Below are 25,701 nucleotides of genomic sequence, written 5' to 3' on the forward strand. Positions count from 1 at the left end.
AGTTTCAAAGTTCCTAACAGACTGTAGGTTGATGGTTGATCACAAATATTTTCAGACTATTTTCAGATCACAATATTTTGAGACTGGTAGAATGATCAACCATACAGTTTCAGGAGAAGACTCTGTTGTTTGTGTCTCTTTAGCAGTTACTGCTGGCTTTCAGCCAAAGGGGAGCTTAGTGTTTAAAGAATGAGGAGAGCAAGACGATGGAAATAGGATTTCCCAGGGGTTTCCAGGTAATGACTGACATCCACCTTTTAAGCTTTGGACTCTGCCACTGTATGTGGTGGTCTCATTTACACATTGTGATCTAAGTGCACCATGACAGATAAGCTCTAAATACAGAATACTTTTATAGTATAAATCATGCAATCAGATGCACAAATATCAAAGTAAATGAAGTTGTTTTAAACAATCAAGTGTAGCAATCCCATTCTTGCTTAGCGATTCAGTATGCTAATACTACTTTTAATGCTCAGTTTAGTCCTTAACTAGTACTTAGATAAGTCCTTTTTTAGTAAAGTCTGTGGACTTACAGAAGAATCAGTTTGAGCTGGTGTAGCTCAAAAAAAGTCAAATGCAGTATAATTCATTAAAGGTGAATTGATAGCACTGTAATATGCAAAACCATAGCTTCTGGCAGTTCAGTGTGGGACACGGGAGCCTCCGGGGTGGACAGCCTACCTCAGTAGCTGCTGTTGTCCTCACGACGACAGAGCTGCCTCGGCCACCAAGCTCTGAACTCAGTAGTTTGTAGTTCTTGGTCTTGTGGCTGGATGGTGCCTCTCTGTTTCCTTTTTGATCACTTCTTGGAAAACAGTGTCACTATTTCCTGTCAGAGTGAAAAGTTGCTGAACCTCTCCCACTAAGAATTCGTTGTTTATTTTTTCAGTTGGCATCCAATATTGAGAAAAACCACCATGAATCCAAAGCATAGCACGTGAAAAAAATTACCGCTGCTCTTGATAGTTCTTGTAAAGTGTTTTGTCTTATGTGCATTTTTAACACAAGTCACTTGCTCAGGTTCTCTGTATTTGGCAACACTTTTTAAGCTGTTCTACTATAATGAAAGGGAAAGATCACCCACAGCTCGTTTGGGATTATATATGAAAAATATTGTGCCAGAAGTCCTTTTGCCCTTAGTCCACTGCCTCATCCCCTTCTGCTTGCTTTTTCAGAGACACAGCTCCTGCCTTTTCCTCCAAGAGGGACTATTCATCACAGCAGGGCAGAGCAGGTTTGAAGGTGTGGTTCCATTTCCCAGTGGCTCAGCAATGGCAGTGACAACTCAAAGCAGAAGATACTGCTGTTGACAATACATATTTAAAGCAACTCTTCCAAAAATATTCTCTCACACCTCCATTTTTTTGATTCCCTGGGACTTCCCTCATTTAAAAAACAATAAAAGCAGGTGATAGTAAATTTCTGTTAATTTTCTCAGAAGAGCTGTGTGAGAGGGAAAGAGCCATTTATCCCATGAGGAATCCCACTAGGAAGCGGTGTGCTTGCAAAGGTTCCAGGCTGATGTTGCCTCACCCAAGGCTGGGTTGGTGCCATGCATCGCCTTTGGGTGTGGAAGATGCCCTGGGAGAGCACCCAGCATTTTCGGGGTTCCTGAGATGTTGAAGCTTATCCCTCTGGCCACGGGACTCTTCCCACCCAAAGCCATTAGGAACCCTTTACCGGTTTGAGCAGTCACCGGGGCGCTTGTACTTGCTCTCTTGCCGGCCCAGGCTCGCCTTTTGCCGGGCTTCTGCCCCCTCTCGCTCTCGCCCCGGCCCGGCCAGCCGCGCAGGGGCGGCGGCCCCGCCAGGGGGCGGCAGAGCAGCGGCAGCCCCGGAAGGCGGCGGGCGGCGCGGCCGGAACTGGCGGCGGGGTGGGCCAGGCCGGGCCGGGCCGGGCCGGGCACACGCACGAGTGAGGCCCCTGCGCTGCAGCCGCCATGGCGGAGCGCATCGAGCAGCGGCTGGAGGACCGCGTCCCGGAGCTAGAGCAGCTGGAGCGGGTCGGACTGTTCACTCGCAAGGAGATCAGGTGAGGCGGCTCTGGCTGCCCGGCGGCGGGACTGGGGGCGCACGCGGCGCGGCCGGGCTTGCTCCGCTCGCTGATCTCCCCGATCTCCCCTTCCCGCAGGGCCGTCCTGAGGAAAGCCTCGGCTCTGGAGTACAAAATACAGCGGAGAGCGCTTCGGAAGGAGGATTTTATTAATTATATTCAGGTAGGCTGTACTGATAGCAGGCGCGCTAGTTCTCGTGGTAGATCCGGCTCAGAAGTTAAGTGATTTTGTAGTTTCCCACGTAGGAAACAGGCTGCTTCCTGAGGCCTCTCCCCACCTGGTGTTCACTTGGCATAAGCTCTTTATCAACACACCGGAGCATGAAGCATAGCCGGGAGTTGGTGCCTGAGTTTGGGACAGGAGAGTCTTCTTTCTTGTGGTGACCTTTTCCTATAGTTACTTCTCTCTCCAGGGGTGCAGAGACCCCAGTTCCCTGATGTGCTGTGCAAATTGTAATTAAGTGTGATTAACTTATATGTGGGGTGCTGACAGCTTAAGACTGAAATATCATGTGCAATACAAATACTCAGGCTTGCTTTCAGTCAGCCTTAGAAATATAGTGATCTGGCTAAAAAGGTGTTGCTTGTTTTCCTGGATTTAATTTTTATTGTTCATCTGATTAGCTATATAAAATTATCTGTATTTTTTCCTTACCGTTATGTGTCCTCTCATTTGTTTTTAAGATGTTTTTTTCCTCCCTGTTCTAGTATGAAATTAATCTGCTGGAACTGATCAAGAAAAGAAGAGCAGTAAGTTTGTCAACTACTTATAGGGCAAATACTTTATGTTAATTTTTCTGTTGTCATAAAATTAATACTTTTTTTTTCTCCAGCGCATTGGATATTCATTTAAGAAGGATGAGATAGAGAACTCTATTCTGCATAGAGTCCATTGTCTCTTCAACCGTGCAACAGGAAAATGGAAAGTAAGTTTGTTTCTTTCATTTGTACTGATAGATTGAAAAATACCATTGTGGTATGTTGTGATGTAAAAATTAATCCAGATATCACTGTCACTGAATAATCGCAATAATACATAAGAGTGTAATAGAAAAATGAAGTAGATGTTTGGTCTTGCAGTTAGCAGTAGCCTAGAAGTAGATCAGAAGTAGAACCAGATAGACTGGTTTTGTACACAAACAATATTTTGTCCTTTCCGAGTCATTAGTCCTCGACTGTCTAGAGCCATGTATTGCCACATGAGTTTGATTTGTGTGGTTGCAAGGACTAGAAACAGAATGAAAAGAACTTTCAGCTGCTTTAGGAAAAGGTTGTGTTGATACATCTAATGGTAAAGCTTGAATGATGTGTGTCTAGAACCATCACAATGAGCTCTCTGTTGAGTGTGACATAGATTTGATTGGAGAGGCTGCGAGGGTGTGTCTTGAGGTGAGAGGGTTGGTTTTCTTCTCATGTTTTGCAGGAATTTGAAGATCTGGGGGGAAAAAAAGGGCATTTGGGATTCAAAATTCCTTGTCTCTGTATGCCAAGTTGTCATACCAAGAGCGTATTGTTTGCTTGTCAATATGAAAGTGATTTTGTGCTTGCCTTATTGTAGGGTTGATTCTCTCCCCCTTGCATTTCCAACAGGAAGATCTCCAGCTTTGGCTTTCACATGTTGCATTTTGCAAGCAGTGGGTGAGTTTTCAAAATGCTAATCTTACCTGATTTGAGATACTGGTGTTTAATCAGGCATCCTACAAGACAGGAGTACAAACTTTACTGCCACATGCTGTAATACTGAAATAATTTTGATAGTATTATTGGAGCTGCCTGGGATTTTCACTGATAGAGGTAAGTGTAGAATTTGACTCAGAATGAATTAGTATGAAGTTTGATGCTTGCAGGTGGCAAAGGGGAGGCTAATTGCTTTGAATCTGGACTACCATTTGATTTGGGAGAATCATAATATTGGTTATACCTTCTCTGGAATGAATGGATCACCTGTCTGAAGAAATGTTTGGAACAAAATCACATTTCAGTAGTGGCTATGCTGAAAAGTATAATTCTGGCAATTCTGTACTTTGTAAACTTAACCTGTGCAAGTCTTCACATTATTAGTAGCATTCAGTCATTGTCCTTCCTGTACTGAAGAAGGTGACCTTGTCACAGTAATGCAAGTGGCCAAAGAAAAATGCAGTTTTTACCTCAAAAGTGGTCAGTGAGACTATGGGTTTGTGACTTAGGCAACATTTGTTTTAGCTGTGTAGTTCAGAAACGTTTGAGTTCATTATGCTAATCTAGTCTGGTGGCATTTGAAAGCTGATCAATACTGAACAAATATGAGAAACTTTCTACTGAAGATAAAGTAGATGTGTCTTTTCTAGTACAATTGCATTACAACTTGTAACCTTTCATAATGAAACTTTGGTGCTGGTGGTTCAGTTCGGTACTAGAATGGGTAAAACAAAACTTGTTCTTTTATAGAATGCAAAACATCAACTTAGTAAGGTGTTTTCTTCCATGTTGGCCATTCATCCCAATAAACCAGGTAAATAAAACAACGGTGAGTGCTGCATAAATGACTGAATATAGATTGTTTAGTGTTGGTTTAAGTTCTTCTAGATCTCAGTTCAAGCTATTGGGGTAAAAGTTCCTACTCTCTTTTCTTTGCCTTGCTGCTACTTCAGAGAGAAAGGCTCTGACAGGGATTGTGCTGAGCAGTCAAAAGGTGATGTGAAGTGGGAGTCCCCATGGTCTGAATGACCATTTCCCAGGTAGACTGGGGACTAGGTAAATGTTTTAACCTGTGCAAGTTTTAACCTGTTGAATACTCATGGCTGCTTCTTGGCTTTTAAAGACATCAGTGTGCCTAATTGGATCTGTAGCTATACCAAATTAAACTTTCTGGATCTGCTTAGATTTTAGTCCTTTAACTTGGTTTTACATGAGAGATAATCAGTCTTATTCCATTGCTGAGCTCATGGATTATGTTGGGGTGGGTACATGGAACAAAAAAACCAACTTGTGCATCCTGGAGAGTAGCTTCAAAATGGGTTCTCATGACCATTGCCTCAAAATGAATTTATTTCTGTCATCTATTGCAGCACTGTGGATTATGGCAGCAAAATGGGAAATGGAGACACAACTCTCATCAGAAAGTGCTAGGCATTTGTTCCTTCGTGCTTTGCGCTTCCATCCAGAGTGCCCAAAACTTTATCAAGAAGTGAGTTCCTGGTTTTCTTCTACAACTAGTTGTTTGATAAATCAGAGTAAATTAGTTCAACATATTTCTCAGATCAGTCTGAGAAAACTGGAAAAAACTTGTTTCCCCGTGAGTGGGGAAATGTTGTCAAAAAGATTTAAAAAAAAAAAAAAAGGTACTTTATACTGGTAGCATTTTTCAGTTGTTTAGCAAATCCTGTATTGATACGTGCAAAGTGAGGGTTTTACACTTGATAGATAAATGTGTCAGCATTCCCTCTTTAAAGTGCTGTAAGCTCTGCTAAGTCATAGTTCCCTGGATTAGATCTGGCGTCCCTAGCCTTTGCTAGGGATCGTGACTTTCTCTGAGGGCAAGTTAAGGTTTAAAGAATGACTATGAAGTGGTAATTTCTACATGTGGAAAATTTCTGAGTAAATATGTAGGGCAGATAGCTATATGCACAAACCTTTACAAACCAAGACTCTTGGACATATATGGAGTGTTTGCGAAGCCCTGATTTGTAGCTTCTCGGATAGAGCTTGTTTTACCACGTTTGTGGATTTAGATGTTTTATGATTTATCCCCACCCCCACAATAATTTCACTTTATTCTCTCTCGGCAGTATTTCAGAATGGAGCTGATGCATGCTGAAAAACAGAGGAAGGAAAAGAAAGAATTTGAACGAGCAAAGATGGACTTGGTAGGTCAGCTAAACTTTTAATTAAGAGAGATTGTCTACTTGCATATCAGACATTTGAATGCATAGTTTCAAGCGATCTGTATTAATGGTTTGTTTGAAAACAGCTTAGAGAAAGTTTTTGTTCGTGTCCTGTGCCTGTGTTAAGCTTTTCAAGTGTTGGCAGCTGCTCAGCTCAAGTTCTTCATACGTTGATTTTTCTTTACGTTTGTAAATTCTTTTGTTACATCCCCCAGTTTGAAAGTTAATAGTAATTTCTGGAAAGGACTAGTTAAACTTACTATCTCTTATTTCTATTTAGTTGAGTTGTGCAAATTAGATAGACTTAGATGAAGAAAAACATTAATATCTCGTTCATACAGTTTTTTTCCATGTTTGCAAAAATGGTAGTTGAGAAATTGAAAAAACTTTTCCTGATGTTATGCTTGATATTGCAGGGGGAATTCAATTATTCTGAAGAGATTCTCAATGGGGAAATGGCTCGCATAATCTACAGGGATGCTGCTCAGAAAATTAAAGGTGATTTAACATTTCTTGTACTTAATAGGAAATTTGTCCCCTTTAACTCAGCTCTCCAGTATGTAATACAGCTAGACTTAGCTCCAGTTACACACCAAGATATTTTCAAATTTACCATTTCTTCAGTAGAACCTAGATAATGCTAAAGTTTAAACTGATAGTGCTGATAGTTCTGATTTCATAACTCTTCTGCAGGCTGACATCTCTTCCAGTACAAGAACTTTTGGGCTGAAGTGCAGAGGTGCTGGGCTTATGGTGTCAAAACTGTTTGTTTTAAAAAAACAAAGGGCAGACAGTTCAGAATTGTGTACCTATTTGCTTTGTTGTTTACTGGACATTAGATCACAGCTAATCAGACAGCAGTAGTGACAGAGAAGTAAGAATTCAGACTAATAATGAAACAGGTTAGATGGTTTTAAATTAACCAGGCTTGGGAAAATGGACCTATTTTGTTGAGAGAATTGGGTAAAATAACTGCAAAGTAGTAGCAGAGGTAGTAGGTTTGAGAAACCATGATAGATGGGGATATTTTGGAAGACAGTGGGCAAAATATAACAGCCGCATTGAAAAGTAGAGAGGGGAGAAAGGACATTAGAGGAAATGACAGAAAGAGTTGGCTTAATTTAAGTTCCTGGAGAAATACTGGAATAAATAGGTATGCAAATGATTTATAGGCACCTAAAAGTAAGGAGGTGATTAATGGCTGATCACTGAACTAATTATGTCGAGTCATGTCACTTGGCATTCTCAGAGTTAAGTTACGGAGATACAGGATGGATGGCTATAATTCATTGACATACCCTGTGTGCAGCTTTGGAGAGGTCTGTCCCAAGCGTGGAGCCTTCTGCGTTTTCATGGCAGAGTCAAATGAAGGAGTAGAGGAGCTGCTGATTAAATTTGCAAGTGGAACCAAGCTGAAAGGATCTATAAGCATGTCAGGACAGGACTAGTTTATCGCTTTGGAGTCTGGAATGCCCTGCCCCTCACGGCCTTTTTTTGTAACTGGGTAGCATGAAATCATGAAGAATATAGTCAGACAATCAGCATCATAAAATAGGGCTTTTATGGGTGGAACACTGAGATTTATAGAAAAAGAAAGGGGGATCTATCTAGGGACTTAAATGTTATCTGTATCTTGACAAAAGCTTGCAAAGATACAGAATTGCAAAGTGTGCAATGGATGTAATATTCCACTTGATATTTTGTTTTCCTCCTCTTGAAATGTAGGCGTTGAGTTCCATCTGGCTGTGTTGTCTATTGCAAAGCTCTTTGATTTTACACAAGATTTGCAAAAAGAAATTCTTGAAAGGTGAGGTGTGGCTTTGTTCTGATTTTTTTTTTAATTACTTTGTTTTGTTTTTTTAAGAAACATTTTCTCATAACTTCTCTAATTTATAATGGGCTGACAGGTTAACAGTGAAAGGCTGTTCCTGTAGGGAAATAGAATGTTAAGGCCTATGGGCAGTCCTTTAAGAAAAACAAAACATGAGGCAAGCATATCCTTTAGAAAAGGATTCTTGTATCCAACTTCAGAAAAGGCTTTGAGAAGCTGCTAAGAAAAATCTAGATAAAATACAATTGTCGCTGAATAAGTATTACACTTAGTTTCCATACGTTTGCTGCAGGAACTGTGGATTTTCCTAGTGTACTTTGTGGTTCTTTTGCATCTTTAGATTCTCCAGTTGTTTCTCTCTTGAAAGATCTCTCTTGAAAGCTTCCTGTCTAGTTCATGCTATTACTGCAGAATATCCATATTAAATCATAAAACCAAAATAGACTAATATTTTGGCTTTTTCTTGTGGAAAGGTAAAATGTTTTTTCTCTGGCATTTGATTACTTAGAAATTAAGTACATTTCTATACTGGTGTAACAACCCTTCTAAACATACCTGCAAAAGAAGAATGGCAGTTGAGGGGTATTACAGATGTGGTGTGTTTAGTTTGCAGACCAAGTATGCTGATGATCCTCTTACATGGGACTACATGGCCCGTCGGGAGCTGGAGCTGGGGTCCCTGCAGGCCACAGAACATGCCACAAAACAGATGAAAATATCTGAAATGACCCAAAGAGAGGAACGATGCTGTGCAGTCTTTGAAGAAGCTGTGAGAGCAGTCCCAACAGGTGAAAAGTTCTGCCTGCATTTGAACATTTTTTTTTTCCTGGTATTTTAGCATACTGTATACTGTGAAAGTTTTGAAGTAGGTGTTGGCAGGCTCTACCATACCTAAAAGAAGGCACACAGGTTTTAGATGGTACCTTTTGGGATTTATTTTATAGGTTATTTGGGTTATTGTCCAATGCATTTATGCTTTTGAAGGAGCTGCTTAACTAAAAGTGCTTTTTGTTGCTTGTTTGCTTTTATTAATTTGATTTAACCAGTGAGGAGAATAGAAGCCGACAAATGAATAGAGGTTTGGGAGTTGTAAATGGAGAAAATTTCCTAAATAAAGGAAATGGTAGAACTCAAGTATATTGCTGGTTAGCTGTGAGTAAGCAATGTTTTTGAATGGGTACCCAACTTCAACATCTAGCATTGTCCTCACTCTCCAAGGAGGCTATCAAGGGGCTATCTGTTGAGTGGACTCAAACTTGCTGCTTATGTATCCTGTGAAGGCAAGGATCTTCTCGACTGCTTGTGAGCGTCCTCACTCCTGCAGGCCCATCGAACACTACAGGCAAAGGGGTGCACTGAACATCAATAGTGACAGTGGGTGCTGAAGCCTCAGCTGAACTAAAGCTTGATGCTCTTTAGAAAGAGTTACTGGCTGCAGCTTATACTGGGAAGCTGTTTATAAATGTTAATGTTATAAATGTAGGGCCTCTTCTATCATACAACATTTTAAAACAAAGTTGGCATTAACACAGTGCTTGGATTCTCTGTGTTCCTTAAAGACAAATATTTGTGCTTACTCTTGTGATTCTATAAAGTGTGATATTATACCTTTGATTCTACAGAGGACATGTGGAAATGCTACATCACTTTTTGCTTAGAGAGATATAACAGGAAAACCAACAGTGAAGAATTAAAGCAAAAGGTAAAGCTTATTAGGAAATCATAGTAACAAATCATCCTTATTTTTACTGGCTTCTGTAATCTTTTAGATGAGCAAATATATTTTGACATTTTATCAGAAATACATACTGCAGCCAGCATTAAAAATTATTTCGTCTCCATCTGAGGGGATTGCTTTTACTGCCAGGCTACACGTGGCCTGCTTGAACATGAATAACTTGGGCATAAACCAGCCTTGTCAGGACAGTACAGTGACCTCTTTGGAGGGAAGTTCAGAGTGCAGACTTGTTAATGTTCGCTAACAGTCCTGCAAACTTGTGCTTGTTCAAAGAAAAGCATGAATTAAAATGACTTGCAAATAAGCCTGAGTAAAGTTTGATGCTGGCACATGGGCACCTTAGTAACGCGTCTATGCTTGATTGTGACTCAGTGAATTAAATAATCATCCTGTGCAGTTTCGTTCCCTTTTAATACAGTAAAAAAACATTACTATGCTGTTCTTTTGTTCCTTAAGGAAGAAGTGTAATTCAAATGCTCTAATTGCCCCTTTATCTTGGAATGTATGCAGGTACCTAAAGCATTAGATACATAATTTCAGTGACATGTTGCTACACTAATCCACTGGGCTTCTTCTAAGGCTGGGATCTGGTATATGCAGGAATAATGCTTTTTTTTTTTTTACTTCTCTCTTGGTTCTAGAGGCTGGAGAGGACACTGAGCATGTTCAACAAAGCCCACGAATCCAGCTTGCTGCCAGAAGCTCTCTATAAGCAGTGGGTAAGAGTTGACACAGAAAAATTGATTGTGAGACCGTCCTGCATTGCTTGCGTGCCTATCTTTACCATTTTGAGTAGATAGAAAGATGGGCAGTGTTGTGTTCAAAGCCTTGCTTTTTTTACGAAGGTATTGTAAATCTCTTGTGGTGATTAGCTGTATCTGCTGGGTTTTAGCTTCAGCTGTTACTGGAGTCCAACCTCTCCGAGAAGGCTACGGAGGTGGCAGAAGCTGCAACCAAGCGCTTCAGCCTGTCAGTGGAGATGTGGCAGATGAGGCTGCAGGTGCTGATCCAACTGAAGAGTGAGGATGTGACCCAGTGTTTTGAAGAAGCCATTAAGCATGTGAAATCTAAGGTCTGTGCTGATTTAATGGACTTGCATGCATTAGTCTTGGGCTGGAAACCTTTGATACTTATTTGAGGGGGTTTTTTGTTTGTTTGTTTTTTTCTTTTCCTTTACAAGGCATTCAAAGTCCCTAACCATTTTTAAGGTCAAAAATAAGAACTTGACATTTCACATGCACATTGCATTCAGGAGCATTAGGGAATTGCAAATTCACTTTATATTCACATTTTTAAAGTTTGAATGCTCACAGGTGACATTTTGCATACTCTTCTAGCAGTCTGGTATTCTTTGTGCCTTGAAAAATGTGTTTCCTTTTCTTCAGTGTCCTGACATATTGTTTGTGTGTGTGGTATTTCAAGCCTTGAATTAGCTATGTGCTCTCTTACTATTCCATTTCAAAGCCTGAGCGCAAGGAGCGAGGAGAGGAAACAAGGAGGTGATTGTTTCTTTCCTCCTTGTTCTCAGAAGTTACCTTTGTACTGTGCTGTTCAGTGATGCAGGAGAACTGTCTGTCATCCCTGGCAATGTGTCTTGCAGCTGTCCAGCTAAGTAGTATTTGACCTGTAAGTGAGGAAAGAAACAAGAAGTGGTTTCAGTGTGCAGTCCAAAGTTGTCTTTCTAAGAGCTATATCTAAAGGACATTTTTTACGGCAGCTGTAATACTGTGGATGTAATACAGCTGGTGGATGTGTTGCTGTCTGTTTCTGTAAATCAGAGGCACTTTTTCCGTCATTTGATTTATCTGCTTAACTTGTAGGACACTGTGACATTATGGACACTCTGGGTGGAATGGAGTGAAGGCACAAACAGCAAGGAAGAAACAGAAGCTCTTTACCAGGTACTTAGCTAATAGAAGTCTACTTTTTATGATGGTGTGTAAATAATCAGGAACAATGTGTGCGAGTGGAACATGTAACAAATACTTTATACTGCAGTTCCTTCATGGATGTGTTGACATCAAAGCATTGCAAGTAAAATGAGGTACGTTACCAAAACTCAGTTGGACATAGGCTCATAAGCACAAATATTGTCCCCATGCTTCTAAGACATCTAGATGTTTGTAAGCACAACCAATGACGGACTCTTACTTGTCTTTTACTTTGTGCTCTAGAATTTTTGCTGTATTTTCAGATGTCTTTCTGAACATGGAAAAGAGAATTTTCCAATCTGCGTGAAAACATCAGCCTTGTTACAGAAAACTCAAGAACAAATAATCTCACTGTAAATTCCCGAAATAGCTTAGGGCAAAACATTTCCTCTTTGCCTAGCATATTGGATTGAGTTGTTTCTCCCCCCCGCCATATTTCAGGTGATAGCTTGCCTTCAGTTGTTTGCAGAGCATTGTGAAACCCTCTGCATGAAGGATGTTAGGGAAATGCCAACTGCCAGCTGTATGGAATATTAGAGGAGACATGTATTTTAGATTACAACTAACATTTTAATTTGAAAAATACTGGATGTTACCTAATGCTGTCTTTTGGACATCATTTGAGATGCTTTTGTCCAGTACTTTGTCTCACGAGATCTGCTTTATGTCACGTGCCTAATTAGGGAGAAGGTGCTATTTGGTTTCTTCTCCGTTGTTGCTTTTTGATTATAGCTTATGTGGTTGGCTTGGGTTTTTTTTTTTTTTTCTTTTAAACTTGCAGAGGTCCTTACATGCCACAACTCCTGCTGAATCTGTGACTATGAAAGAAAAGTATCTTGACTGGACTTACAGAAATGGTGGTTATAAGAAAGTTAAAAGAGTCTTTACCAGGTGACAAAACCTTCAAACCTGATTGTTCTAGGGCATATGTTAAAAAGCTTGAAGTCTAAACTTATTTATGTTTTTACTTCAGCCTGTGTGAAAATCGTCCATTTTCGCTTGACTTCTTCAGGAAGATGATCCAAATAGAAAAGGAGCAAGTAAGTTGTTGAATATCCAATTACTCTCTTGTATTTGTAAAATACGCTTCTAACTATGGATTTAAATAAGAAACAGAAGGCTTATGAGTAGTGTCATTAGTTTGTCATCAGTTCATATTTGCCTTCCGATGTTGATTCATAGCATGTGGTACAAAACCAAGTTCCATGGTAACTAATCTTTGGCCGTGTGTGTGCGCGCGTGTGTAATTACCGTGACTCTTTTTCTTTGTAAGAATCTAATCAAGCTGCAGATTCACTTCTGTACAAAATAAATGGCCTTTTAATACCTTCCTTTGTTAGGAATCCTGCAAAATGCTTCATCTGAGAGAATACTATGAACGTGCCTTGAGAGAGTTTGGTTCAACAGATTCTGGTAAGGAGATTTTGGGATGGTTTTTGTTTGTTTGTTTATTCATTCAGTGCTGCCTCTTTTATTTCCATCCATTTCAAAAGGTAGCTGTTTGTTCTGCCTTTGTGATTGCTGTCACACAGAGTGATGGTTACTACTTCTGTGCCATGAAGTGCATGACACTGCAGCGACTCAGTCCAGGGTCGTCATTCACGGTGGGATGTCTTCAGCAGTACTACTAGCAAAGAAGGTTTTTACAGTGGCTGGCTTAAGAGATGCGCATCACCTTTAATTTGGTTTTGCAAACACTAGGGAGCTATGTTTTTATAATCAAGATTTCTGCAGTATTCCTTTTAAGAAAGTAAACAGCTCAATTACTGCTGCATTATTTCTTAAGACATCACTGGTCCGGCTGGGAACAGAACCCAGGCTTTTGGTCCTCAAGGGGCAAGGGATTGTAGTTTCACAAAGTAAACCTTGTCGTGTTAACTTTATGGGCACTTGCAAAAAGAGGGTTTCTAGGTTAGTGTTGGTATGTTTGTTAAGTAATATCCAATCAAATTCTAAACAGAACTTCTATTTTTCTTTTAAAGATCTCTGGCTGGATTATGTCAAAGAGGAGCTAAGTCATCCCCAAGGCAAACCAGAAAACTGCGGGAGCATTCACTGGCGAGCTATGAAGATGTTGCAGGGAGACCTGGTGGAAGACTTTGTTTCCAAATACACTTTATTGCAAACTGGACATTTATGAAAAACTATAAATAGTTACAACATGACAGTGTGGATATTTTTTTAACTTCTTTGTACAAAGGTAACTATGTGCCTGGATCATATGTACACTCTTGCATATCTGGAAAAAAAAATCATCTGCCCCCCACTGCAGTTGTTTGTAGTGTTGCTTCTGCCAGGGATAAGTTCAAGTGCACAGTTAGAGGAGAAAGCAAAGGCGTCTCTGAGGGTGTTCTTTGTTGAGACTTCTGAGAGCAGACTCGTCCTCCTGCCTAAACATTCAGCTGAAATAGTCATAATGCATCAGCTTTTACACTCTGGAAAGCTAATACTACAGCACATAAATGCACAAAACCCCCATGGCAAGTACACCTGTGGGAGATCTTTGTGTCGTTGAATAATGCAAAGTGAAGCACTGGAGAAACAATCTGTAAAAGGATGGTGTTTATTGTTTCCTAGCCTTGAAGTCATCTGTAATCCTCTCTTCAAAACCAAAACCAATCTCTGCAACTACCTTGCATTTGAGTCTGCTGTAATTATGCGAGTGATTATGAAATGTAGGGGGGGAGCTGAGATGTGTCACAAATGTCCCTGATGTGACAGTAGAAAGTTCTGATCAACGCTTCAACTTTCTGTCCGCAGTGCCTGAAAAATGGGTAACAGTTTTTTGAGACAGTGCTGTCCTTGGCTGTTTGCAGAGCCACGTTTTCCCATTTCAAACCCATAAATGCTGATCCCTGATGAAAGTACAGGAACATGCAGCAATAGTTCCTTTATCTAATTTCCCAGGGACTGGATGGTGACGTAATGACAATACAGAGAAATACTTGAAGATTTTTCACACATGTAGAAACTGCAGCTCCTCTCAAGCAATGAATTCCAGTAGCTTTTGACTAGGTGCAAAGAGGTTTGGCGCCTGTTGGGATTGCTCCTTCTGTGACATCTGAAGTACGTCCTGCCTTGTCTTCCCCAAGCTTTTAGACAGGCCATTGTCTATCTCTGCGCTGGTTCTCAGCCGTCTCATGTCTGGCATTGTGCTTTCCCTCAGTAATCACTCCTTACAGCCTGTCTGCCCTTTTTTGTGTTACTCCCTCCCTGAATCACTTACCTTGCTTCTTCAGTTGCACAACAAAAAAACTAAGTGCAAAGCTTGCATTTGGGGGATTTTTTGGTTTGTTTTTTTTAAGTCCAGCAAAGCTGATAACTCCGCTGTTCCTGAAAGTGGGCCTTTCTTCCCTGTATGGTTGTGGTTGCTTACAGACCTTTGCTCCTCGCTTCACCACCTGCAGCACTGTTGAGCGATGCGCATTGGCTGACACCTGTGCACGGAGCACCTACCAGCTCTGCGCTGCACAAGTACTTCCCATTTCTTAATGCTTCAAGCATGAGGCCTAAAGGATATTATCTTTTTAGCAAGATTAAGAAGCCACAGAGCGTGGAGAGGGATTGATATTTTATTTACAACTTTTATGAGCGTAAAGGTGTTCTCTTACAGCTCTTAGCCCTGTATTTCTCCACCTTTTTTCTGCAGTTGCTTTAATTGCTTGTTTTTCTGCCCTGTTTCCTTCCCTGGCCGCAGCGCCCACTCGCACTGGCAGAAGTTCGCGTTCCACGAGGCCAGCCAGCGCGCGGCCCTGCACCTTCGGCGGGATGCGGCATCGAGGCCGCGGCCTCGCGCGCACTGAGGCTGCAGCGGGAGCAGCCGCCGCTCACCCCGCGGGCGGAGGCTCCCGCGGCGCCTCATCTCCAGCTTCTTTCACGGCCGGTGTCGCACCGAGCCGCCCGGTCAGCGGGGGGGCTGAGGCGCAGCAGTTACCTTCACCGGGCTCGGCAGAAGCCGCCCTTCCTCGGAGACCGCCCGCCTGACGGTGCCGCTGGCCGCCTCGGGCGCAGGCGCTGCTGCTGGCGCCGGCCGGGCCCGGCGCTGAGGGGACGAGCGGCTCCGGCAGGGCGGGGACGTACGGACGGACGTTTCCTCACGGCGGCGCCTCGCCCGGCCCTGCGGCTGCGCGCCCGAACCCTCGCCGGCACGGCGCGGCTGGGGGCATCGCCGCCTCGGCAGGTGGGGTGGGCTCCTGCGGGGCGCGGAGCGGGGTTGGGGCAGGTTCACTTCCCCCACACGGCCCGGGGGGGCAGCGGAGGCGGCGGGGCTCGCCGGTGCGGGCTTGCCTGAAGAATGCGGTGCTCTGCCCTTGTTCGCTGGCCGCAACTCCTGTCAGGCCCTTCCCGGCAGCAGGCCCGGCCTCAGGCGGGCTGAGCTCGGCGCTTGGAGCACCTGGGAGCCCGGCTGCCCGCACCCACCGCCCTGGGCAGGGGCTACCCTTCAGCGAATTCATCTTTGTTGTAGTGGAAGTGGTGGGGATAACTCACCCTTCCTCTCTTCTCGGGTCTGTGAAACCAGCTGAGGTGTTACCTTCTGCTCTCCAGGTGTGCATCTGACATCTTTGTCCGGCTCCTCAGGGCTGCTGAGGGGTCTGGCCCTCTCCTGTCTCCTTGGCATGTCAGCTCTTACAAGGTGGTCGGTTCATAGTCTTTGGTGCTTGTACTCATTCCACTCCTTGTGTCTTCATTACCTCTGCAGCTTTCACAATCTGCTGCTGTTCCCAAACGGGCCCATTTTGGGGTCACTTTTGGGACCCGTTCCCAAAACTCAGGGTGTCAGCAGGATTGCAGCCCTGACTGAGGAGACCCACAGTTCTCTGTTGGCTGCTGCCTGGGGTGACTGATGGCAGCAGCAGGATGAGCCATCCCTCGGCAGATTTGCTTTCTGAAGTGAAAGCCTGTCTGGTTTAAAACCTCTGATTCATCAAGGGAACAAATAAACAGGTCATGCTCAAGGGCTCAAAACCACTCAAATGCAGAAGTTGCGTGAGCCTTACTGGAATCAATGAAAGGTGCTACTGGAGTCTTTAAAATTGTCTTGTAGGTGATGGCTGCTGCCATTGAGTCGACAAGCTTTGAGGAGGAACAGCTTCCTAATGAGAGAAAGACTATGACCTGGAAGCCCAGAAAAGATAAGCCTAAAATATTAGGACAAAACAAAGCAGACGGTGAGTAATAAATTTTACACTCTGCTTGAGGAGGTATACTTAAAACTCCTGGGTGATGCATGCAAAATGCCTCTGCACTTACTGCACTAAATTATTTCCATGTAGATACTTGTGTATGCCTAGGTGCAAGAATAATAATTAATCAATACTACAAAAAAAAATTTTTTTTTTTTTTTTTAAACTAGAGCTGTGGTTTTTCAACATGCCTATTTTTAAAAAATACCAACAGGTGAATGTGGTGAAACAAGACTGCTGGGTCCTTTGCCCTAGTTTAAAGAGTTATTATCCAACAAGAGTCTGTGGAAAATCCTGACTTGGGCTAGTGTTGTGATGCAAGCACTATGTCTGATGTTCCCAAGCATCTGAAACCTGAAGTAGCACTGTGGTGATATTACATATGTAAGAAATTGCATGTATTATTATTAGATTAGTAGTCACAAAGTGCATTTGTATACCTGTCTGAATTATTGCATGCTAAGTATTTAATTGTTCCTGTTTAATTCCTAAGTGTCTCTGTTGTTTCTTTCTGTTGATTTTAGAATGTTTGCTGAAGAATATTCCAAATGTTCTTGATAGTGAGTCTGAAGAAAGTGAATTCTCTGATACCTCTCACAATGAAAATGATGTCAGTGGCTCTCCTGTTGACTCTGTTCATATACATCCTGACCTGGAAGACTTGGGTGGTGAAGTCTCCAGTATGCCTGAGGCTGTAACTTTTCCAGAGCTGCAAACTGCTTCTGTGTACGGGGTGGAGGACTGGGATAAAGAATTGGAGGACTCTGAATGTAATCCTTACGGTGAGTACAAATTTACTTGTGCTTCATTTGACTTTTGGATAGCATGTGATTGGAAGTAGGTGCTTTGCAGGAGAATGTGTTTAAATAACTCCATGTTCTGTTTTGGGAAGCAATTTTTGTTGTTGTTGACCTCATGGATTTGTAATGCATAATTTTATTGTCAAATATAGGATTTAAAGGCAGCATTGTGAAGTTTGCATGAAACTCTTGCTTGAGCACTTGAATTCTGAGGAAGTAGAATGGTAAGGAGAGGAATTGAATGCATGTATTGAGTTTCGCTGGAGAAGTTAGGACTCAATAGTGTTATCTTTGTTATTCTGAAGCAGAAGAGAAAGGTACACAGAGTGCAGGAATGTAACTTTTTTGTATAAATGGAGTTTCTCCTTTCCTCGAAGAAAATTCATTCAGACAGTACACTGCAATGTCCCTCTAGAACGTGGAGTTCTTTAGAGGGGAGCAGTGCAAGCGCTCAGTCTCCGTCCTGAATGTGGTTTGTTGTTGTTTTAGCCGTAGGGGTTTTTTGTTTGGTTGGTTTTGTGGGGTTTTTTTGTTTGTTTGTTTTTTTAAACCTGATCCCATTAAGGTGGTTGTGCATGTGATCAGTCCCAAGGACAAAGGTGGCAATGGATAGAAGCAGTTTCATCCACATCTTTAGAGTCATGTTAATCCTTCAGTTTGTAAACTGTTTTAGGTGACTCGTGTTGAGCTGAGAGTCTCAGTCTTCTATTTGCCAGGCTGTATGTTAGGACACAACAAGTGGATGGAGTTTAGCCAGCAGTGACCTGCTGTGTCTTTGTTGATGCAGAATAATACCATTTCTATTTTCTTCTTATTTATGTGTATCTTTTGTAATTAATACACTCTTTACTTAGGAAATATAAATTCTCAGCTTATTTTAATTCCATAAATGGCTGTTGTATTCAAGTTCCATTGTTTGGTAACAGAAGAAAGTGGGGAAGTTTTTGCAACCTTCCTATAAAATCATTCTGATATTTTAAAATGGAAATACAGTAGTATTTTTTTACACTGGGTAATCTGAGAAAAAGACTGGGGTTTTTTTGGATGTTTCCCTTTCTTCCATCCTGGGCTTTTCTTTTAATCTCTCATCTGCTCAAATGTATGGAATGTTTTGATTTTTTTTTTTTTTTTTACTAGAACTGTCACAAGTTCTCTTTTCCTTTATTTAACTAACTCATACCTACCTGTAGCTTACACTCTTCAAATCCTCATAAATGTAGTTGAAGGAAGCTGTGATTATGGGATTTGGGTGCTTGTGAAGGATATTGAGTACGAGTGTCTGAGTTGTTAATTCAAAATAAAAGGCATGCTTGGTCATTTTATGGCTTTTAAAAAACTTTTTAAAATGCTTGCTTTGATGGCTTGTTTGGCAGTGCTACTGGAAAGCTGGCATGCGGATATATACTGTGTTGGGTCCTCTGGTGCCCCATACTCTGGGCTTTTCATTTGCTCAGTCCTTTTTGGTGTCTGCTGGCTAGAAATCCTTTGCTTCTGTTAAAGGACTTTGCCCTATTTTTGTGCTAGGTTGGTTAAATAACTGGCATATTGGGCTGTATTCTAGCCTAGTGGGAATGATGTTGAGAGCTTGCTTTTACAGGACCCCACCCTTCCATTCTGTCCAGTGACCCAGTTCTTAAAAGGTTTGGAGGGCTCCTAATTGGGATGTGGTTATGGAAACAGCAGGAAGGGGGAGGGGAAATAAAAGTAATGGTTTCACGAGCCTTTTATGCCTGTACACGTAGAAGAACTGCGTGCATTGGAAGAGCTGGTGTCAGATGTTCTGAATCCAGGTACATCATTGAACTTTCTGGAAAACTGTTTTGTTTCTGTGGCAAGAACCTTTCTTAAAATAAAGACATTGCCAAATTCAGCTTTCTGTTTGCTTTGTTTGTGGGTCTAATTCATGAGTGCTGGCAGATTAGATTGAAATACTTAACTGGAAGATGCTGTAGACCTGCAAAATAATCTGCTACAATATACCATTAGTTTTTGAAGTATCTCCCATGGTTTAAATCTTTTCTTTGATCTTCTTTAGATGCTGGCGATCTCCACTGTGGAAGCTTTCAGGAAAATAATCTTTTTGCCTCGTACTCATGGCGAGAGGATTCGTTTTACAACCCAGGCTGTCACCATGCAGCTTGCCTTGCTTTTACGCCACCAGTTAGAATGACTGAGACTGGCCAGTTTGATGATGCTGATGAATGAGGTTGAACCTGGTCAGAACTAAGTTTGGCTTCTGAGTTGGATTATCTTCTTCACCAATTGAGTCATGTCAAGTCCTTTGGCTTGCTTGCAGAGTTCTGTGTAAGGGCAGAAATGCTACACCATCTCTGAAGTTTTGCTTAGACTGCTTCTGAGCTGTTTATAAATTGACCATGCTTGACCTCTGGAAACGAGAGTTCAGGTGCTAGCTGTAAGGAGTCAATGCGTTTCTGGATTTATTGTTCGTATTGTATAGATCTCTGTTGCTAATGAATTGTTTGAAAGGAAGTATCTAATTTCTAAACTTCAGCTTGTTTGCCAAGCTTTGCCAGTTTTGACATGCTGATCCTTGTGTGTCAATGTAACTTACAGTTTCCTTTCCATTTGATGCTGTCAAATTGGTTTGGATAGCTTTAAAAACTCTTCCTCCTTCCAACTTCTCTGTTTTATTACTATGTTGCAGTTTGTGATTCCATATCTAATACTGGTGTTTGACAAAATTAGCCATGACAAATACAGAATGAGTTGTTTCATTTTTATTTTTATGTGTTTCAGTATGAAGGAATTATAAATATGTGATACACAATCTGCAAATATGCATACAGTAAGGCCTGCTGCACCCCAGAGGAATGCAGGGTGCTTAAGACTGCCTCCCAGCAAAACTTTCTCCCCATCAGACCTTCTTGTATATGGGCATATTATCCTCCAGTCCCACAGTTGTCTTTATAACATTCTCGTGTGACATCAGACATGTTAATGACAAAGAAAATATCTATGCTCATACAGTGTCTTGCAGTATATAATATCCATGTCCTGAAAACAGTAGTGAATTAAGGTTCCTGATACTGTTGATATGTTTGGTTTGTTGTTGTTGTTTATGTTGTGGCAAATGAGGAGATGGGACCACAAAATACCACCATAAAGTCTGTAAGAGAATAGCTGGAACTAGAACCATATTCTTCTTGCCTTTGCTTTGCAGTTAAAGGCAGCATTCTCAAAGTATGTAAGTGGGTTGAATGGCTGGTCACTTGAGTAACAATAATCCTCTACTGATGTTCATGTTTCATTAATCAATTATCCCTCAAGAACTTTTTGATGGCTTTGTGTTTTGACATTGCCTGACACTGGAGCACAGTACCCGTGCTTGTTTATCCTCAGGCAAGGAGTTAACCATTACCACCGGAAGACTTTTTTTTTTTTTTTTTTTTTTTTTTTAAATCATCCAGTGTACGAGACTGAAATAATTTACACATTCATTTGGAAGGAGGAAGTGAATGACAGTGATATTTGCTTAATCTTTTTCTTGAGAGCAGAGGTGGACAAGAGCTTGGAAGAGTCTTTTCTTTTGGTACCTTGCAGTTTCTGGTTATGTCTTAGTACCTAGCAAGTGGTCAAAGTAAAGAGTGGAAGCCTGGTGGTGAGGTTGCAAGAAAAAGGGCCTGGTTTTTTATTCCTATATAATGGAGTTATGTAGGGATTAGTATTTCCACCAAAACTTACTTTGGCATGCCTCCAGAACACATACATACAGCAGAAAGCACAGTCTAACCTATTTCTTTCCCTGTATGGCAAGAAAGCCCTAGCTGTGCTCTCTGAGGCACTGGGGGTGGTTTTTGGTTTTTTTTTTGTTCTGTGGACTGCTGTGTATCAGAGAGTGCTGCTCTTTGAGTCCTGTGTTACTTAGAACATGCACTTGACTGTGGAATAGAAGTGAGAATTGACTATGGTCAGTTTATCAGGTTTGGATATCTAGTGGCTTCTTCCTCTGAGAAAACAGGAATGAAACTATGAGCATAACTAAACTGACTTGTCAACTGGATTAACTGTTGATTTGCGTTTATAAATGCAATATTAATAAATGTAAATTGAGTACAGATGACTGTTGAAGTAGTAATACACCAGTAAATTGTAAAAGTTCCTCTGAAAAAGCACAGATTATTTTGTGAGCCTATTTATTGCTTCCCAGGCTTCAGCTGTAGATGGCAATGCTGAACTCTACCCTGCAGAGGGCAGCAAAAAATTGTCTACCCCACTCAGCGTATTTTCATCTGGCACTAAGTTTCATCAGCAAGTGTCAGATCCCCGGGCTGGGTTTCTAACGTTGATAGCAATTTAAATCTGTGTTCTGCATAGCCCTGTTGTTCCCCAGTGGGACTGATTCATGGCCCTGATTAGTTTTTCATTTTTTTTTATTTCACTCTGAAGTTATACTTACTGGACTGAAAAACTTCTCCCATGGCTAAGAAAAGAACATCACTTGACTTCAGGCTTAATATATTTTTTTACTATGCTTGTGGGATATGTCCCACCATATTTAATAAAGATGAAACTAACAGAATTCTGTGGAAGCAAACCCACCTTTTTTTAGAATTGTTTTAAAAGGATAACCTAAAAGTCTTTATAACTTCAATTAAGATAATTTTCTTCCTGATGGTTCCAAAATTCCATCAGTACCGAAGTCTTCAAGCCATTTTCTATGCACTCTATAAATCAAGTTTGTTATTTCAGCCTGTGCCTTTAATTGCAATCAGCCTTGTCTATCTCGACTGTCTTGTTATTTGAGGAGAAATTGTCTTGAATAGCTGCCTTGCCAAGCTGTTTGTATTTTCAATGATTGTAAACTTAAAAGATTTGTTTTCATTTTCCCTTTAAGGTTAAAACTGACACCACCCCCACCAGCTCTGGAAAAAACGGCATGAGGATTTTACAGCAGAGATGCATTGCGCTCTCTAGAGAGATGTTGGCAAATGTAACTTTGTTCGTCTTGGCCCTGCTTGTTAGGGAAGGGGCTTAATGTAAAGCTTGATCTGAATACACTCAAACTTCAGTGGGATTAGAAAACCAGATGCAGACTTCTCAGAAAGCATCTCTCTGGAAGGATTTGAAACCAAGCTCATGGATTCCAATGTTTCTGCACTACAGAGTGTTTCAAATTCCATTGTGAATCTTGCACTGAGCCTGTTTTGTGTTGACATAAGCGTGTCATTCTAGGCAAGAATATGTTGCAATTAAAACCAACATAAGGTAACACATGAGCCAGCAATTCAAGCCAAGAGCATCAACCTTTCAGCATGCTCAAATTATTGGAGGGAGAAGAGTCCAGTTACAGGATCAAGATCATAAATATTTTATAAGAAATGCATTGGCAGTACATAAATCAGTTGGACAATTTATCAGAAGCGTCATAGATTTCTCATTTAAATGTGCGTACATCTCTAACAAGATTTCCCCCTTCTATCCCTCCAGTATAAAATACCTTTCAAAGGACAGAAGGCTCTACTGCAGGTTAATGTACTTGCTGGGTTTATATTGTGGGGTAGGCTTAGTGGTGTGGCATAAAACGGTGACACAGAAGGAGGTGTGGGTATAACTCTGAAGATGCCCTTGCCTTTCTTCTCATTTCCCCGTTTTACATGTAGAGATAATGTTACCAGACTGTTCATAAAGTACTTCAAATTCTCTGAGCAAGGAATTTTGTCTAAATAGTGAGGTGTTAAAAAAAACAAAACAGAGTTTTGCATTTTCTTTGAACAGGCCAGCAAAGAAACAAAAACTTGTTTTGGGTACATCTGTTGTTTCCTTTGAGACCTACAGGGAATGATTTGCAAGAGGAAATAATTGAAGGAAATGTGTTCATATTTCCTGTTGATAAGGTGCAGCATTTAATTCATACATCAGATTGAGATAGTGGTTTCTTGCTCTTACATAACCACAACATCCAGCCCATTTAAGTATCTTTTAAAGACTCTACTGCTTGACTTGTTTTGTCCCATCTTTTAACTAAACTAGTGTGCTTTTGGTCTTAAGCTGAGAAAACACCTCCACTGTTGAGGGGACTGTGAATAATTTCACAGAGTAAAGGAAAAATGCTGATGGCAGCAGCTCATTCTGACCATCTGCTGCTCCCACGTCCACCAGTGTAAATCCTGTGGTAACAAAGGTCATTTTGTGAAGCTAGTGGGTAAGTCTGTAGGCACGGGGAAGGAACTTGTGATACTTACCCTCTGTGTTTCTGTATTGCAGACATAGGCACCAGAGGCTTGAGCATTAGAGGATAAAATTGTAGTGGAGTTGTTAGTCCTGGGAGTACCAGCTGCTCATGGCATAGCTTCCTAGCTTGGCAGAAGAAACTGTAACCTACTGAAAAAAGCTGCAAAGCGCACAACACTAATAATTGGTTTTAGGGGTGGAAACAGCTTCCTTTGAGAGTTTGGAATAGATCCTCAGTTGGTATAAACTGTTGCAACTCATTACCAAGCAGAGGCTCTGTCCCTGTATATCTCCCTATGCAATGCCTGTGTCATCTCTGAGCTAAAGCTCACGTTCAGTATTTTGTTATTGCTATGGATTTTAGTTCTTAATATAATGGGCTTTCTTTGCATTCATTGTAACTTCATTGACCTTCACAGAGCACAAAACATGAATGTGGCTCAATGTCTATATTTGTTTCTTTGAAGGTTGGTTTTGTGGGGTTTTTTTTTTTTTGTTTGGGGTTTGGGGTTTTTTTTTTGTTGTTTGGTTGGGTTTTTTTGCCACAGTGAGGATAGCTAATTTCAGGACATGTAGCTGAAATCAGCCTAGGAAAGTTAACTTTTCATAATTCAGCAAGTCTTGATACTCTGGCCTGAATTACTTTAATCAGACCTTTTCTGATCTGCCTGCAACTTCTGCATTTAGATCTGGAAAATATTTTCGTTATATGATGCAGGAATTTAAGACTGAGTTGTTTACATAAGTTGTTTGTATTTGTTTATGAGCCTGAGGTCTCATTTTATTGATTTATTCCCCTCAAAGGGAAATACCAGTTAATTCTGCTCAGTCCTTTTTGAGCTATTGGTCCTAGTAAAATTTACACTTAGGCAACATATTTTCTGTGCATCCTAGAGTACCAGAGAATGCCAAGTTCTTATTGTGCTGCTTTGCCATTTTAATCAGCGTGGGTATTGCGGACTCTTGTTCCGACGTTAAACAAATTATTTAGTATTTCTATCTCTACCTTGGGAATACTCCAGAACTTTCACATTCTCGCTGAGGAGTTCCTTCAGTTACTTAACAGATACCAGAAAATATTTTGTCCTTCTTTTTCAATTACTTGATTACAGATAAAGTAACCTGTAAACTTTGTCCAGACACCTTTACGGGTTTGTGAGTAAACATGCAACATTATAATACAGAACTGGCTGGATACAGTTGGCTGGGAATGATGTAACTCCATCTCCCGCTGTACACATTAAATGCTCAAATGCTTCTGGGGAAGTAAATAGGTGTGACAGAGTGATTGAACAGGACCTATATGCCACAGCAGAGAGTACAACCTCGTTTTATGTAACCGGAGTTCCAGATAGCAAGGAAAAGTATTTTAGCTGAGCAGATCTTCACCGTGTTGGTGGCAGCAGTGGGGTAGAATTGGAATAGCAAGGCCAGAGGAACAGCTGATACTTCCAACAAAAGCATAGGCAACAAATCAAAATAGTATATTAGAGATTGTCTTAGTAACTTTTAGGGGGAGTGGTGATAGACTGGAACCTTGCTCAGCACTAGATCTGAACTTGTTTCTAACCTGGGTAGGCAGCCACTGAAAGCCAACGCAGTATGAAGCCAATTCTTATTGAGGTATTTGGCACGAATGAATGCTGAGCTGGTGGTGGCTCAGGTGGATTCTCCGCAAGGAATTGGGGACTGACCTGAGTGGCTCCAAAAGCACCCTTTTGGTTAGGAGAGAAGCATGTTATATGTTTGGTCTGGATTTGATATGCCCTTAAGTGGACAATATTAGAAAACTCAGGACCTGCATCTGCTCCAAAATAGCATCTTTTGTGAAAATAAAGTATCTGTAGAGGAGGACAACAAGGAACATCTAGATTTTATGCTGTGCAGGCCTGTTAGATTCTTCTTCTTGGTTCCAGTTGTTGTATTTACTGCATTTTACCAAAATATACTGGGTGTGATATAAAACACCATCTGAATTGCACTGCAATTCAGAACCCCTCTTAAAACTCCCCTAGGGAGAAGGGGAAGGGTGTAGGGGGAAATTAATATAGCTGCTATTTTAAACTGTTAATGGCTGCATGTCATAGATAGGGATCACTTTGGTCATG

At 41.3% G+C, this 25,701-nt stretch overlaps 2 protein-coding genes across 2 annotated transcripts; both read left to right on the forward strand.

The window, feature by feature from the left end:
- The first annotated feature begins 1,677 nt into the window (after positions 1-1,677).
- On the forward strand, positions 1,678-13,684 carry UTP6 (UTP6 small subunit processome component). The gene is made up of 19 exons (XM_075771012.1): positions 1,678-2,034; positions 2,134-2,218; positions 2,764-2,805; positions 2,889-2,981; positions 3,646-3,693; positions 4,483-4,546; positions 5,103-5,221; positions 5,823-5,900; positions 6,335-6,416; positions 7,644-7,725; positions 8,356-8,537; positions 9,372-9,451; positions 10,129-10,206; positions 10,380-10,559; positions 11,308-11,388; positions 12,200-12,309; positions 12,392-12,458; positions 12,759-12,831; positions 13,401-13,684. The coding sequence occupies exons 1-19, from the start codon at positions 1,943-1,945 to the stop codon at positions 13,556-13,558; spliced, it is 1,794 nt and encodes a 597-aa protein (XP_075627127.1). The 5' UTR covers positions 1,678-1,942; the 3' UTR covers positions 13,559-13,684.
- Positions 13,685-13,936: 252 nt separating this feature from the next.
- Positions 13,937-20,140, forward strand: COPRS (coordinator of PRMT5 and differentiation stimulator). Its single transcript, XM_075771093.1, has 5 exons — positions 13,937-13,966; positions 15,116-15,598; positions 16,463-16,586; positions 17,126-17,383; positions 19,437-20,140. Exons 1-5 carry the CDS (start codon positions 13,937-13,939, stop codon positions 19,604-19,606), a joined length of 1,065 nt encoding a protein of 354 aa, XP_075627208.1. The 3' UTR covers positions 19,607-20,140.
- Positions 20,141-25,701: the final 5,561 nt, after the last annotated feature.

Source organism: Balearica regulorum, chromosome 18 (genome assembly GCF_011004875.1).
Source record: "Balearica regulorum gibbericeps isolate bBalReg1 chromosome 18, bBalReg1.pri, whole genome shotgun sequence".
Lineage (NCBI taxonomy): Eukaryota > Metazoa > Chordata > Aves > Gruiformes > Gruidae > Balearica > Balearica regulorum.